This window comes from Sarcophilus harrisii, chromosome 1 (genome assembly GCF_902635505.1).
Source record: "Sarcophilus harrisii chromosome 1, mSarHar1.11, whole genome shotgun sequence".
Taxonomy (NCBI): domain Eukaryota; kingdom Metazoa; phylum Chordata; class Mammalia; order Dasyuromorphia; family Dasyuridae; genus Sarcophilus; species Sarcophilus harrisii.
In genome coordinates this window covers 336,066,516-336,082,495 of record NC_045426.1, presented here as the reverse complement: position 1 = coordinate 336,082,495, position 15,980 = coordinate 336,066,516, and the positions used below count along the sequence as shown (strand labels likewise).

General features: G+C 33.4%; 1 protein-coding gene across 4 annotated transcripts in view; it reads right to left on the bottom strand.

Moving 5' to 3' along the window:
- CREBBP (CREB binding protein) overlaps positions 1–15,980 on the bottom strand; it is a 163,647-nt gene that overhangs the window by 40,174 nt on the left and 107,493 nt on the right. For 2 of the 4 annotated variants that reach the window (XM_031945613.1, XM_031945614.1), the window contains exons 8-16: positions 14,003–14,149; positions 13,044–13,161; positions 12,421–12,613; positions 11,639–11,692; positions 8,876–9,000; positions 8,072–8,260; positions 5,662–6,081; positions 2,746–2,946; positions 1,910–2,096 (exon numbers count right to left, since the gene is read on the bottom strand). In XM_031945613.1, the coding sequence (XP_031801473.1) occupies positions 1,910–2,096; positions 2,746–2,946; positions 5,662–6,081; positions 8,072–8,260; positions 8,876–9,000; positions 11,639–11,692; positions 12,421–12,613; positions 13,044–13,161; positions 14,003–14,149 (1,634 nt within the window). The remainder of the gene's footprint in view (positions 1–1,909; positions 2,097–2,745; positions 2,947–5,661; positions 6,082–8,071; positions 8,261–8,875; positions 9,001–11,638; positions 11,693–12,420; positions 12,614–13,043; positions 13,162–14,002; positions 14,150–15,980) is intronic. The other 2 variants (XM_012543160.3, XM_012543161.3) reach the window with 1 other exon arrangement.

Here is a 15,980-nt window from a genome sequence, read left to right as displayed (position 1 = left end):
TTTTATGTGTATTTTAAAATAGTGACTCCCTACTTTGACTGTTCTATTCCCCTATTTATCCCGTACATATTTATCTGTTAGTATTGTCCTCTTAGAGAACTGTGTGGTATATGTGACACTATTATAGAAAGTAAAACCTAAGATTTTGTTTTCTCCCTAATAAAGGGACAAAAAGAAACTTCTAACAATGTCACAAATGACTCTAATATAGCCCTCACTTCCAAACTCCAGTTGACTGATTGACCCTTAATAAATGCCTTTTCATTCATTTATTAAACAGATCATCTGAAATCTCATTTTTTTTTTTGTTTACAGATTGTTTCATACTTAACATCTTCTCAATTCTCTCAGCTGTCTCTCCATTCTGACTGATGACTGGAAAAGAGAGGAATATATTCCTCTTAAAGTCTTCCTTTATAGAGGGCTCAGAACTTTGCAGCAAAGTCTCAGTTTTTCTTCAGCAGTTGGCTTGGTTTCTGTTCCATCTCTCCAGTCTCTTTTCTGCTTCCTTTTCTGTTATCTTCCCCCATTAGAGGCTATTGCATACTTAAGGGCAGGTTCCTCCCATCCCCTTATTAATATTGCCAGAGCTTATTATTTTGTTAGGCATAATAAATTTTGAATGAACTGAAATCATTGCAATTGCTTTTTGAAATTTTCACTAGTTCTAGCAGCTCAAATTCATTATATATCTAAAGAGATCCTACAGTTATTCCCTCAGTCCTCTCTTGATTCAACTACTTTAGTCAATGGTATCATTATTTTCTAGTCATTAAGAATTGATATCCCAGGTTTATATTAATTCCTTAATTTCCCTGCCTAAGTCACCAAGTACTCTCAAATTTTTCTTTGAAATGCCTGTTATATCTACCCAATTCTTTCGAAGGCCACCTCAGCTTTTATCAGTCATCACATGAATGGGCTGTTCTCACAAGTTGTAAAATGGTCATTTTCTCTCCGGTTTTTCAAGCCAACATGCATGTTACAAAGTTATATAACTATGATCAGGGCATTAGAGACTCTCCACTATGTAAATGATGGCATTCAGCTTGGTCTAGCACTGAAGAACCAATTTTCAAGACCTAACCTTTTAAAATTTCTCACTATTGTTCTTTTTTCTTCTACTCTGATCCAAATATTACCTATCCTAGAGAGCCAAACTAAAGAGTTAACTCCTTCATGAAACCTTCCTTGATAAATCTAGCCAAAAGTAACCTCTCCCTTTCCTGACTTCTTACAGCGTTTACTTTTTAGTATGACTCATTTGCAATTATATCACCCCTTATGACAACTCATATCACATTCTTCTATTACTATTTAACAATTTCTTTATGTCTGTATGTTATATGTCTTCAGTTGAATTATAAACACTTTGAAGGCAATGATTATATTCTATTTTTTTGAAAATTCTCAATGATCAGTTCTGTGCTTTAAGATTAATGTGTTAGCTAAATACATAATGAATAAATAAATGCAAATGGCAGTATAAGGAAGAAAAGGAAATGTCATTTAATCCATGAAGTTGTTCACTGCTTGCAGGCAATAAACCAGAAAATTTATGGTAAATTTTTCTCATAAGGAAAACAATTGGTTGTGATTAGCAAGCGTTATCAAGATATGTTTCCCATATGGAAAACAGTAATAAAAAATAAAGAAAATTGGTTTTACTTTTCTATCATGAATATTTTCATTAATAGGGAACAATCCAGTTCTTTAATGTATTATCTATTTTCATTAATAATAACCTTCTAGACAAATGAAATTATGCAGAGAAATGCAGAACGGCAGGTGAAAAGACAAAATAACAAGGGAGATGAGAATATTTAATTTTCCTAATTTCTAATCCTTAGATTGGATTTGCAGAATAGTGTGACATGTAGTTTAATGCACCATCTCTAAATCTACCTACTTTTTTTACGAGGCTGAGAAGGTGATGTAGACTGGGCAGTTGCACCATTATTACTATTCTCCTCTTCCTCTTTAGACTCCACTTTTATTTCTGATTTCTTTTCTTCAACCTCCATTGGTTCCTGTTTGGATTCTGTTACATCACTTTCTTCTTTTACCTGGGAAGACCCCTGCAAATCCTCCTCCATCTTGAGAAAAAAATAGAATTTTAGAAATAAAAACAAAATTTCAGACAGTTTTTGCAAAATCTGTATGCTTGTAAAATTTTTTTCCCAAATAGAAATTTTTCATCAAGTTCTACAGAGCCATGATCATAGATTCAACATTTTTTGTAGTGAAGTTATAATGAACATTCATGACAATATGATCTTATTTGTTCCTATCAACTCCTAACTTATGAAACTCTCTTAATTTCTCTCAAGACCTAGTATTACATTATTTAAAACAACCATATGCTACTTATTTGCTGCTGTTCAGGCATTTATAATGTTTAGGCAATTATAATTTATAATATATTTTATTAACAAATATATGATAATACTACAAGTAACAATATAAATTCCAAAATCTAAATGTGAAGGGTTGAAAATTTAAAAAAAGAATGAAAGAAAAAAAAAGAAAATACTTAAGTGAGAGCCTGGAAGATACACAAGTAATATGGTAAAACAAAATTCCACATATTATACTTTTAAATTTATATTTTCATATACATTAAACGGACTACAGGAATTATGTAGCTTTTAGTTAATCAACTTTTATTGGATATTTTAATTATGCATAATCTACTATAAATTTTGAAATCACAATATATCTATTAATTGCAAAGAAGTTACACACCTCAGTTCTAGGTTCCCCCTTTGTTTCACTAGGATCAGGCTCAGTTTCTTCAGGTTTGCTTTCTGTTTTACTTTCCATCATTGGTGCATCAGGTCCAGGTTGCTGGGAATTGGTTTCAGCACTAGCCACTGAGGCTGGAGTGGGAACTCTGTTTTCAATGCTAGCAGCTGCCTGGGAAAGCTTTGATGCAAAATATACAAACTAAAATCAGAAAATAAATGGAATATTCACTTGTTCTTGGAGAGCAAAATGAAGATAAAGGTGATTCCAAGTTGAACAAGGTAATCATTGTATATACTCATATTCTAATATGGAGTAGTAGATTTCTCAGAAAGAAAATTGAAATATAGAATTGTGAAGTCAGAAAAAATCAGCAAAAGATTCAAGAAGAATCTACTGCTCTTGACTGAGGATATGAACACACAGTGAAAAGTAAAGCTTCTGTCTACTACAAACACTATATATTACGTGGTTTTGTGTAACTATTTTAAAGAAAAGATACTGTGGGGTACAGGAAGTATGGAGAAGTGGCAATTGTGTCTAAACAAAATTCATCAATATAGAAAAGCTTTAAAGATATAAATTTTTTTGTGAGGCTGTTGTCAGACACAAAACAGAGCTACTTTAAAATTAATTTCTTCCAATAAACTAATATCTAAAGTTTATGATTCTCTATATTAGTGAAAGGATAATATAATAAAGAATGAATAAACACACAAATTAAAGGAGAAAAAAAAAATCAACATGGTTACCCTAATGACGTTTAACTCATCTAGTGAACACAGTGCAAAGAAATCACCATGTAGATAAGAATGAATATTTTTACATTTTTCAAAAACTCTGCATCAAGGTTCCACTTGAAAATCTTAAAACATTAATACAATATTGATAGAGAGTCTTAGGCAGTGCAGAGGGGTATATCTTTGCATAAAAAAGAAAAACCTGCAGGAGTGTCCCAAGGATATAAGGCCTGGGTAGGCCTGATTTTGATATTTTATAAATCATCTATGATACCTCCAAGTTTTTGGATGGTGCAAGATTTTTTCCAGTAGTACAATAATATCATGTCAATGAGTAGAGCATGTTGGAAAATCTCAGAAAATCACAAAAGTAACTTTCGCAAATGAGCTTTTAGTATAAGCAAAGTCAAGATAATGTACTTAGGAAAAAAAAATATTTCAACCACAAACAGCTAGGTGGCCTAATGGATAATGGACTAGTCCTGGAATCAGGAATGTTCAAGTTCAAACCCAACTTCAGACATTTTTTTTAATAGCTGGGTGACCCTCAGGAAATCATTTAAATTTTATCTGCAACAGTTTCCTTAATTGTAAAATCAGAATAATAATAGAAGCTACCTCCCAAGGATTGTTGTGACTATTAATCAACATATTTGTAAAGCGCTTAGTACAATGGCTAACACATACTAAAAGTACTTAATAAGTTTGTACACTTCCTCCTGTACTTAAAAGATACTTTTGAGATATAATTTCCAATTAAGTGGATGTCCCTCAGTTGGGGAATGGCTGAATGTTATGATATTGGTATATGAATGTAATGGACTACTATTATTCTATAAGAAATGATCAGCAGGCTGATTTCAAAAAAATATTCAAAAATTTATATGAACTGATGCTAAGTGAAATGGGCAGAACCAAGAGAACATTGAACATAGTAACAAGATTATGTGATGATCAACTATGATACACTTGGCTTTTTTCAACGATGATATGATTCAAGACTTGTATACTTGTGATGGAAAGAAAGAGCCATCCACATCCAGAGAAAGAATTATGGAAAATGAATGTGAACCAAAGCATAGTATTTTCACTTCTTGTTGTTAATGTTTGTTTGCTACTTTTTTTTTCTTTCACCTTTTGAGCTTATTTTTCTTGTGCAGAATGATGAATAACGGAAATCTTTATCAGAAGTGCAAATGTTTAACCTATATGTGATTGCTTGTTGTCTTGAGGAGGGAAAGGAGGAGAAGAGAGGGAGAAAAACTGGGAACACAAGGTTTTGCAAAGGTGCATGCTTAAAACTATCTTTGCATGAATTTTAAAAAGCAAAGTACTATTTAAAAAGAGAGTAATAGAGAGAATTTCTAAATATAGGAATTAGACATGAAAAACTATGAAGCATTATTCTCCGAAAACATAGACACAATGTGTTGTTGCATAATATGTTTTGTTAACAAAAGACCATTAGGAAGAGTTTTGAACAAAACAAAATTATCCTACCCTTGATAAGGAAAAAAAAACACCAGGTCTCTACTTGGATAAAGTGAGCATACTTTTGGTCACTGAACCATAATAAAGATATAATAACCCTTACTAGTTAATGTATTGTGAAGAGTACCCAAAATAAAGAGATATGAAGCTCCTATGAGAAAACAAAATAAAAATTGGGTTTGTTTGGCAGGAAAAGAAGGATGTCAAAAGATATGACCAAAGGCTATAAAAGGTATGAAGGGTATAGTGGGATTCTGTTTTTTCCAAATAATAATAATAATGGTGATAACATAAGCAACATAACAATGTTTGCCTAATTGAAAGGGGGGAACAAATGGATTTGTTCATCAAATCCTGGCATCTCAATAGTGTGTCAATAGTAGTCTTATAAAAGACTAAGATTTAGGATTAAATAATATTTTACAATAACTATAGGCTGTGAAATTTGCTTAAAATATAAATAAGTTCATGGAAAGTTGTTTCATAGTGGATTAAAAGAAGGTAGGTTCTTCTGAAGTAAACTATAAGTAAGCCCTTAAGTTTGATGAGGAAAATGAGAAGAGCTTTCTACTATATCCCCTGTTGTTACCATCTGTGGCTTTCATATGAAGATTTCCCTTTACATGGAAAATTAGCTTCCTTAGTATTTCTGTATTTGGGTGCTTTCAAAGCATATGATACTCACTGGAGTGCCAGGAGGTTGAGCATGCACAGATGTTGGCTGTTGTTGAGATGGTTGTGGGGTGGGCACAGATTGAGGCTGTACAGGTGTCTGAGGCTGAGGTGTTACTTGGACCTGAGCTGCTGCTTGAACCGTAGGAGTACTCTGTGTTTGGGTAGCATTAGGTACTGAGCCAGGAGTTGGGGTGGGCGTCTGTCCTGAAGAAGAAACTGGTGTTGAAGGTTGTGTAGGGGCTGCAGGCTGAGGAGGAGTCATTCCAGGAGGTGTCTGATGCTGAATAGGTGGCATGCCAGCTGCTGTAGAAACTGGAGGTGGAGTCTGATGCAATGGGGACTGGGTTACTGGTGGACAAGGTAACTGACTACCCTGTGGACCCAGTATATTCATGGTGTTAGGAAGAGCAGTGTTGGGTACTTGTCCCTGCTAAAAAGAAAAAAAAAAAAAAAAAAAAAAAAAAAAAAAAAGCAGATGATGTTAATATATACTTTTTCAAGGGACCTTAGAAATAAAATCATTTTACATATGAGAAAACTTAAGACTAGAGAAGTTAAGTGATTTTAGGTGACATATGGCAATTAACAGTACTGTACTCAAGAGTTGGGAGTTAGGTTGGATGATACCTCAGAAATTTAATAGCTGTCATCAGGGCTAACCTACTTAACATCCTTTACACATTAATTTTCTTCACATAGGGAAGAGCGAATATATTATTTTACCTACCTCAAAGGATTTGTGTTATAAATGTTTTGCAAACTTTAAAGTGCTATATAAATTTGAGGCATTATTTTTCTTCAAAAGTCACCTAGCTTATGAGCAGAAAAACGCTAGGATTAGAATCCTGATCTGTGATTCCTAGTTTAATATACTTTCTATAACAACAATACAGATATGGAAACAAAAATGAATTCAACTCTGTACTTAGATGTTCATGTCTCAAAAAATATAATTATATTTGTTTTAAATAATGGCAATTTGATGCAATATAAGAGAAAAAGTTAAAGTAGTAGAATTACTTCTTTATACAATTAACTGGAATAATTAAAACCCATAACAAAGAAACAACTTTTAACTCAATATATTATACTGGAATAAAGCAGTTATCACTAATTTAAAGTATTATATAAGTGAAAGTCAGGTCAAGGAAATGCTGCCTATATTAGAAATTATTTGCCTTAGCATTATAAACTCTTAATTATCTGACTCCTTCTTATCTATCCAGACTTACCTCAACCTACTTCCTACCCTGTTTTCTTGAGTTTGTGAAAGCCAAGCGAACTACTAACTTTACCCTGTACATATTACATACTCTCCAACCTCCATCACTATTCAGAATCCTCTCTACCTAGGATGCCTATGTTCTAATTCTCTCTCCTCTCCCTCTCTCCTTCCCTCTTCTCCTTTTTTCCTCTCTCTTCCCCACCCTACACTACCTTTTAAAATCCTATGCACCTTATATCCAATTCAAAATGTCACTTCCTCTATACATTTTCTTTCCTTTCCTAAGGCTTTCTGTTTGCAACTTTATATGTTATTTTGTTTTAGCACTAGGCAAGTGTGTATGTATTCTGAATATCCCCTGCTAGATGGTGCTCAATGAGAGCCATAAATATTGCTTACTTAATCTGTCTCCCACAGATCTCAAACTGAAACAAACACCCTCTAACGCTCCCCCCCCCAAACAAAACAAATAAAACCCAAGAGATTCTTTCAGTATGGATTTAACATAACAATTAATGATATATAGTTAGTAATATAAGTCAATGTTAATATTTGATAAAATTTAAAAGGTCTCTTTTCCACACCTGTTCATTAATCTAAAATTTGCCATGATCAGAACTGATCACTAGACAAAGATCAGATTTGCATTTTATTAAGCTTCTCCAATATTTCCAATTAACCTCTCCTTGTCCTAATCCATTGGAGACAGAAATGACAAATCACTCCAGAACGCCATGTACAATATGTACACAGCAACATCAATAATAGTCCAAATCCAGATTGCTTTTACATAAAAGTAGCCTATAATTGTATTATATTAAGTTGACCCATAAAGAATAAATAGTAAAATCATTCATTGAAAGTTCATTCAATTGAAAAACTAGGAAAAAATAAGCTAACAAATATTTGTCAATGACACAATTTCTAAAGAGAGAAATAGGATTAAAGGAAGTAAGATTAAACATAACTCATCTAAATCAGGGGTAGGGTCATTTGGATATTTCTAATATCATTCACAGACTGTACAAAATTATTAACTTAATAAACTCAAGCAGTGGGAGGTTGTAGCTGCCTGCAGTTACATAGGTATGGCAAGACCAAACGATTTCATGGGCCTTATACTATCTGTAGGCCGGAAGTTCCCCATCCCTGATTTAAATGTAATTAAAAGTCTATAGGCCACAATTATTTTTACCTGTGCTACTCCTGCTTGTGCTGTTGACTGACCCATTCCTACACTGTTGACATTCATAGTCCCACCAGAGGGTGGAAATTGATTCTGTGGCAAGAACTGACTTTGGGTAGGAGCCTGAGCCATCATGTTATTGGAATGAGCTCCCATCATGTTCTGTGGTTGAGGCATCCGGGAAGGAGACATTGCCATCTAGAAGTTAACAAATAACATGACAATCACATAAAAGAAAGTTCTAAAGCACAGCTTTCAGAGGTTAAAATTTGTCTTCTGATTAGAATGCAAGAATGTTTAACCTTGGAAAAAAAAAAAACAAAACGTTTTTTTCAGAGAATGAAGGTGAGGTCAAAGATGAAAAGGATCTTGTTTAAAGTTAATTGGAGTTGTTTATTGAGCTGGAACTATAAAATAACACCAAAATGTGATCTACAGTTACAAATATTGCTTTCTCATCAATCCAATTAAGTTTTTAGAAAGTATCCAAAGAAACTTAAACTTTTTAGTGTTAACATTTCCTGACTATTTATTCTAATTAAATGAGACTTCCTATTTTCATTCTTTATAGTCTCATATGGTTCAAAGTTCATTTGATTCTGTAAAGCAGTGAAAATATTTTAGTCAGAGATCAAACTAGGACAAAGATAATCAAAGGGATGACTTTAAAGAAATTTAAACTACCCCAGTTTCAAGGGAATAAGTGTCATATATTCTTCAAAAAGTATCTAAACTCAACTATTCAAATCCTCTTTTTTAAAAAGTGGAAATTCAAAGTTCAAATAATATAATAATAAAAATTTTGATACAAACCGCTGGAACAGAACCCATGTTATTCATTTGGACAGGGTGATTCATCGGTGAAGCTGCCCGAGGTCCCATGGGTGCTTGTGACATTTGAACATTTCCTATTGACAGTGGATTAAACTGATTCATTCCTGCAAAAATACATCAAAAACAGATTATTAGAAAACATATCAATATGAAAATACTTTCATATATATATTCCTTTCTAGGAAAAAACCCAATAAAGAAATAAAATAAAATATAAAATGGTCATCACTCAACATAAATCTTCCTTCTTGTCAAACAATACTTGGGACACAAATTTATGTTGAAAAAAAAAAAATGGGGAGGGAAGAAAGCAGTAATAAGGGAGCTATACCTGATTTTTCAAAATTTTCAAAATGAAGTAGAACAACTATGGGATATGATCTTAAATCATAGAGGTTTGGGCAGGAAAGGAAAAGAAGTAGGGAGAAAGCAAAAAATTAAAGAGTAGCAAGAGAAAAACAGAATAAGTATCCTATATGGGAAGAAGTACTAGAAAATAAAGGGAAAGGCAGTAGGTGTGAATTAACAAAGAGAGGAAACAAGTGTTAAAAGGAATATAATCTATCACAACAATCTTTGAAAGGTTTGTATGACAGCAGAGGATCATTCTAATAAGACCCAAGTACCCCCCCCCTCCCAAAGCAAATCTGCATCAAAAACCTCTGAAACCTGAATCCTATCTACTACCAAGTAGATCTTCAAAAGAGATGAAACAGCAGGCATGTTTATATGTAATATACTATATGTGGTGCTCAGAACATAAAAACAAAAAACTCTTTTTGCTATTACATAGTTCTCAATGATTCCAAAGTTGAATTTCTCTCTGAATAAATTATTTTCTTTCACTATCATATCCAATCCTATTGTTCCCAGTATTGGCAATTCTTCCACTATTTACCATTTCTACATTCATAACATTAGTTTAAGCATATTCACCTATCAAAACTACCCTGGTGACCTATCTTGTTCCCTTCCCCAACTAACCTGCAACCTCAACCTTGTCTTTCCTCCTCCTCACAAAACTACTTTGTATTTGACAATTCCTTCACCTGTTTCTTCAAATAACATCCTCATTTCCACCTTCCAAAAATCATATAAAAATTCATCTTTTCTGATTTCACAACATATAAATCCTAAATATAAAGATCTGTAATGCTTAGTAGTTAATATTTATATGATTCCTTTGGGGTTACCTCTCTTCTTCTATACTCTCTCCTAGGTTTTTGTGACTCTTGGTTCTCCTCCTGACTACTCACTTTCCTCTGCCAACTTTTCATTCATATAACACTCTAAATGATGGCTATTCCCCAAGTACTATATTAAATAAGCCCTTTTCTCTGCTCCTTCTACATTCTCTCAGCAACTCAGAAACTTCTATAAGTTAAATTATCTATTTACAGATAACAGATATATGCATATTTTTATACATAACATGTATAGCTCCACTTGATCTACAATATCACATAACCAATTGCTTACAAGACATTTTAAACTTATGCCCCAAAGACTTGCTCAAATTCAATATATTCAAAACTGAAGTAATGTTCTTCTCCAAGAAATCCATTTTTCCCCAAACTTTACTTTTTCTGTCAATGTCACCATACCATCATTCTAATCTTGCATTATCTTTAACCTTGGGCATTATCTTAGATACTTCACTATCTCTACCATCACATCAACTACCCAGCTGCCCAAATCTTGACATTTCTACTAAATTCACATCTCTAGAATCTTATCCCTTCTCTCCACTGACAGAGCTATTATCCTTTTTTCAGACTGTTGTTGTTGTCGTCGTCGTCGTCGTCATCATCATCATCACCTCTTGCTTAGATTTTTCTGAAGCTTAATTTGTCTCCCTACCTCATGCCTCTCAGTATTCCAATATTTTATGCATTGCTACCCTACTTAAATGCAAATCTAACCAGTCATAACTGCCTTATTCAATCAATTCCAATGGCTTCCTAAAGCTACCAGGACAAAATATGAATTTCTCTGTTTTGCTTTTCCATTTCACAATTAGGCCTCAACCTATCTTTCCCAAGGCTTACTGAACAATACTCCTTCCACTATCTTGTGATTCAGGTAACTGCCTTTCCCTCTATAGTCTTCATGTCTGGTAATCCATTTCTCATTCCCCCATGTCTATATTGGCCTTCCCACATATGTATGAAATGAGAATCTTTTTTTACCTGTTCCTTACAGAGTATGATTATTCTTTTAAGATTCAGAGCAAGCATCATTTTGCGAGAAACCTTTCCAGATTACCTTCAACTGTTCATGCTCTCTTCCCCAAACTATGACAGATTTATTTTATATTATTTTAATTTACTGTCTTTATATTTACACTGTATATAATATATTGGGATTTGTTATTTCCATCATTATAAAATAAACTTGTGAATAGGGGCTATTTTATTTCATTTAAATCACAAGTGCCTACTTGCATCTGGCACAAAATAGGCACTTAACAAATGCTCATCGATTATGAACTTATACATAACTATTTCATCTTCCCCATAAATGTAAGAACCCCAAAGACAAAAAAGATCATATTTACTAATTTTATTTTCTTTCCATACTGTCTAATAAATCATTCCGCAGATACAATTAATTTTCAACAAAGACTGAAATCATGGTTAAAAAGTTTCACAGAGGAAAAGTGAAAAGAAAAAAACTTATATGAAAAAAGGAAGGACAAAACCCAAAGTAAAAACTATATGATAATTTAAAACAAGCACAAACCTGGAGAAACCTGCATGCGGTTCATAGGCACACTTGGCATGGTCATAGGTCCATCTGTAATGATAACAAAAGAATCAACTTAAAAAGTCTAAAGGAATATTATTCACAAGAAAGGAAAGATTAAGTTGTTTTCTTTTTTAAACAGTCAACTGGTCTGACAGTATGCTATACAATAACCATACATAGAATGTTTTAAAGAGTCTATAAAGAAACTGGAATATTCAAATACATAGACAAAATGATAGCTGTTTCAATTGGTGGTCTTAAAAACAAACAATGACGTTTTATGGTAACAATGCATGATATATTTGTGTGTATTCATACATGTATGTATATGTATATACTCTTGTTTGAACTTTCAACCCTATATAGTAGGCAGAATAGATATCATTAAATTTATTTTGTAGGAAAAAAATATGAATTGAAAACATGAGAGTTACTAAGAGCACAGCAAATAGAAAACATGAAATGGATTGACTACTGACCTGCAAGAAAAGATATAAAAATACCTCTCTCTTCTATTTGCAGAGGTAGTAGGAGATTATTGATGCAGAACACTGCATATACTATTACATTAGAATAAAGTCTTGCTGAACTGCTCTCTCCCTACCCTCTACCCATTTTTAAAATCTTTAAAATCTAATAACAGATGTTCTTTGAATTGGTGAGCAGAGAGGATTATAATGGGAAATTTAAGTGGTATAAAAATATTATGTATCAATAAATGTTTTAAAAGAAAGCATATGGAATGAATTATAAAAAAAAAAAAATTGAATACTTACTTGGAGGTCTCACGGACTGTGCCTGGCCCATGCCCGAAGCAACCTGTGCAATACCTGGGGGTTGAGCCCCAGGGGTTTGTAAAGCTGGCTGATTAACCAAGATCCCTTGTTTATGTAAACGAGACCTTCGTTTTTCTTCTAATTCTTTCTGTATTTTATAGATTTTCTCTGCTAACAAATGATAATATTCATCCTATGGGGGGAAAAAAATCAATACCAAGTACTTAGATATTATTCCATAAAATTCACCTTTTTCAAAATTTCTAGCAGAGAAATTAATAAGGAACTCCACAAAGAGACAAATGAACATTATACATAAAAAGATGAATTTACATTCATTTAATTTTTAAAACCATGTATTTTTGTTTAGTGTCTTACTACTTCAATAATTGCAATGAAATCATAATGACAAAATATTCAATCAAAAATATCTTATAACAAAGCAAGGAGTATTCATTATATATTCCATAATTATAACAAGGCACTCCATTAAAAATGAATTAATTATCCAGATTGTTTTGCTCTCTGGCAACTCTCTAAAAAAAAAACAAAAAAGTCTCAAGACATTCCAGACTGCTTGGATAGTTGGATATCAGTACATATCCCTACAGAATTAAACCTACCCTGCTATTAGCAGACTCATACATGTCCCCTTCCACTTTCCTAGCATAAGCCACCAAATTCTCCATGCGGCGATCCTTCAGGGCTGCTGGGTCAGGTGTTGGAAAGATGGCTTGGACACTAAAAGAATAAAACATTTAACAACGCACACTTGGAAAATGATTTCATAATCTATATAAAATAAATTTTAAAATCTCATGTACTGTCTACAAATGAGAGATGTCAGAAGACTACCTGAGCATAACCATCAGATTTTACAGATTTATTGCTGGGAGGGAAGGGGGTTGTATGTGTATATTCTGTAAATATCTGCTGAAAATTATATCACTTCACCCTCTTCAGACCAATTCCAAGATGCTTGCTTTATCAAGAATAATTCAAAGATAATTTTTGGGAAGATATCTTAGATTTTACCATTTAATAGTGAAGAACAATTTGATACTGATCATGGTACCTTATAGCTTTGAAGTTAGTATAAGATGATTATGGCAACAAACTAAAAAAAGTCTTTAATCAGAAATGGAAAAAAAAAATCTCATTCCCATGCCTCTAATACATCTTTCTTTCTACTAAAAATTGTACTACTACATTTAGTTATTTGAATTACAGATATGCAATTAATTCAAATGCCCTACTTCTGTGCTACACCTCTCCCCAATATCTCTTACTACCCCCCTCTCTTCCCATAAAGAAAATCAATTGCCTCTAGTACAAGTAAAGATTACTTTAAGGGACACTGAACTAATTAGGTGTTATCAAATTAATTTTAGGGTTTTTAGAGCTTCCTGAAACAAATGGAAAAACATCTGCAGAAGTTAAGAGTACCATAATGTAAGGTACAATAACTTTGGGAATGTAGTCTAACTGTGTGCTGACCTGAATAGTTGTCATGTCTATGAATACTTCATCCTATTTATGAACTATTCACAACTGAAGGAGTAACACTGTAGTTTTTACTTACAGTTTATGTACTAAATGGTTACGCAGGTCCTGAGTGACATGTTCATGCCAGCCTTTCCTAACTCCAGTGCTAGAAGGAGGTGCAGCTGTAGGCATGGTGCTGAGGCTTCCAATATTACCAGAATTGGTACCATCACTCATTAATGGGCTAAAATGAGAAGAAAAAAGGCTTTTTATCTATCTGCTACAAACACTAACATAAACTTCATTTCAGAATGTTAACTTTTAGCCTATTTAATTTCTTCTATCTATCCTGCAACATTATTTTAAATGAATATTTTGAACTAAACTACTAAACCTCTTAAAGATATTATAGTCAGTAAAAAAAAAAATTAAACCCTTTATGTCACATGTTTATAAAGCACGTTTCCTGCTTGAATGCCTCAGTTGAATGAACAAAGAAGCTGCTAAGTAAGAAACGAAAAGATAAAAAGAATCTAAGAAAGAGTTCATGAGTTTCATGAAAAGAAAAAAGTGTGGGAGAGAGCAAAAACAAAGAATATGGTGTATCTTAATGAACAAAACAAAATATGATAGTATCTAGTTGAATGTGTATTATAATTCTAGTTTTATTTAAGCATTATTTGGATTAATAAACTATACTGTTGAGTCATAGCCAAGTATTATCTTAGAAGGGCACACTAGATTTAATAACAAAGTGGAGGGAGACATAAGTACAAGAGCATTTACATCTTAAATCAATTCATTTACATATTTGCCAAAAAAGCAAGGAGGCAACAATACATCCCCCTTCTTTATAACCAACCTAGGATTCACAGAGAAACTGAGCTACCTTGGCTTGAATGCTTAAGAGTTGATATCACAGCATCGATTTCCTATTCCCAGCAAAATTAGGTTTGGAGGCCTCCTGCCCACCACAGACACCTACTGCCTGGCTTTTCCTAAGTCTTCACAACAAAAGGGAAGTTCTAAGCCCCTATGATTTCTGCCACAACACCTTTTGCTCACTAAACTGAAGAGGTCTGACCTTGAATAACATCAGCCTGAGGAGATGAGGCTTTTTCCTAGTTATATTCATGGACTGAGTTTAGAGGAATCTTAAAGGCCTTCTATTCTCAAAATCTTCTGTCTCCATTTACTGTCCTGCTTAAAACCTATACCTAGCTTTCCTTGTGTCAGTAGAATAATATCACAAATTCTATCTTACCAACTAGAACCTAGATCAGGGAAATCAATAGTTCCTAACTCATCACTTGAGTATATAAATCTTGCGCTCTGTTAAGGAAAGAGGCTTTTGTCTTTCTACCATTCTTTGTTCTCTCAACGCCATTCAGCTCTTCCTTCCCTTCATCTCTGCAAACTCACATTTGCTCTGCCTTACTGCACATAAGAGAAATCTGGCTTCCATAACATAAAATCCTACTTTCTATACCTCAATGGCTATTCCCATCCCAACCCTGCTTGGTATCTGTGACTAATATCCTCAGTATGAGATGTACCTTTTCTCTCATAGCCCCTGAATCCTTAAGCCAGGAGTAGGGCATATACTTTGCTCTTCACTGCTACCTGCAAAGCCCTCCCCACAAGTTGTAGTTCTTATTGCTGTTATTATCAGCATTTACATAGCGTTTTAAGATTAGGAAATCATTTCACAAGTATTATTTTATCCTCACAACCCTGGGAGAGGGGCACTACCTATGCTTTTTTGTAGATATTTCTTAATGGAAGTAGATAGAAGGTGAGTGATTTGCCCAGGATAATATACTATAGTAAATGTGTGTGTGTGTGTGTGTGTGTGTATGTATACACACATACATATACATATACAAAATAAAATATAGATAAGATAGATAGATAGATGAGGCTGAATTTTAATTCTTTGTGCAGGTCGAGCATTTCCCTTCAACACCTAGCAGCTTCTACTCCATCTGGCTAAATTCGTGCAATCTAGAATATCTACTCTCCTGATTACTTCCCTCTGTTCTCAAATAATTAAGTACTTCACAAAGTTTTCCTGC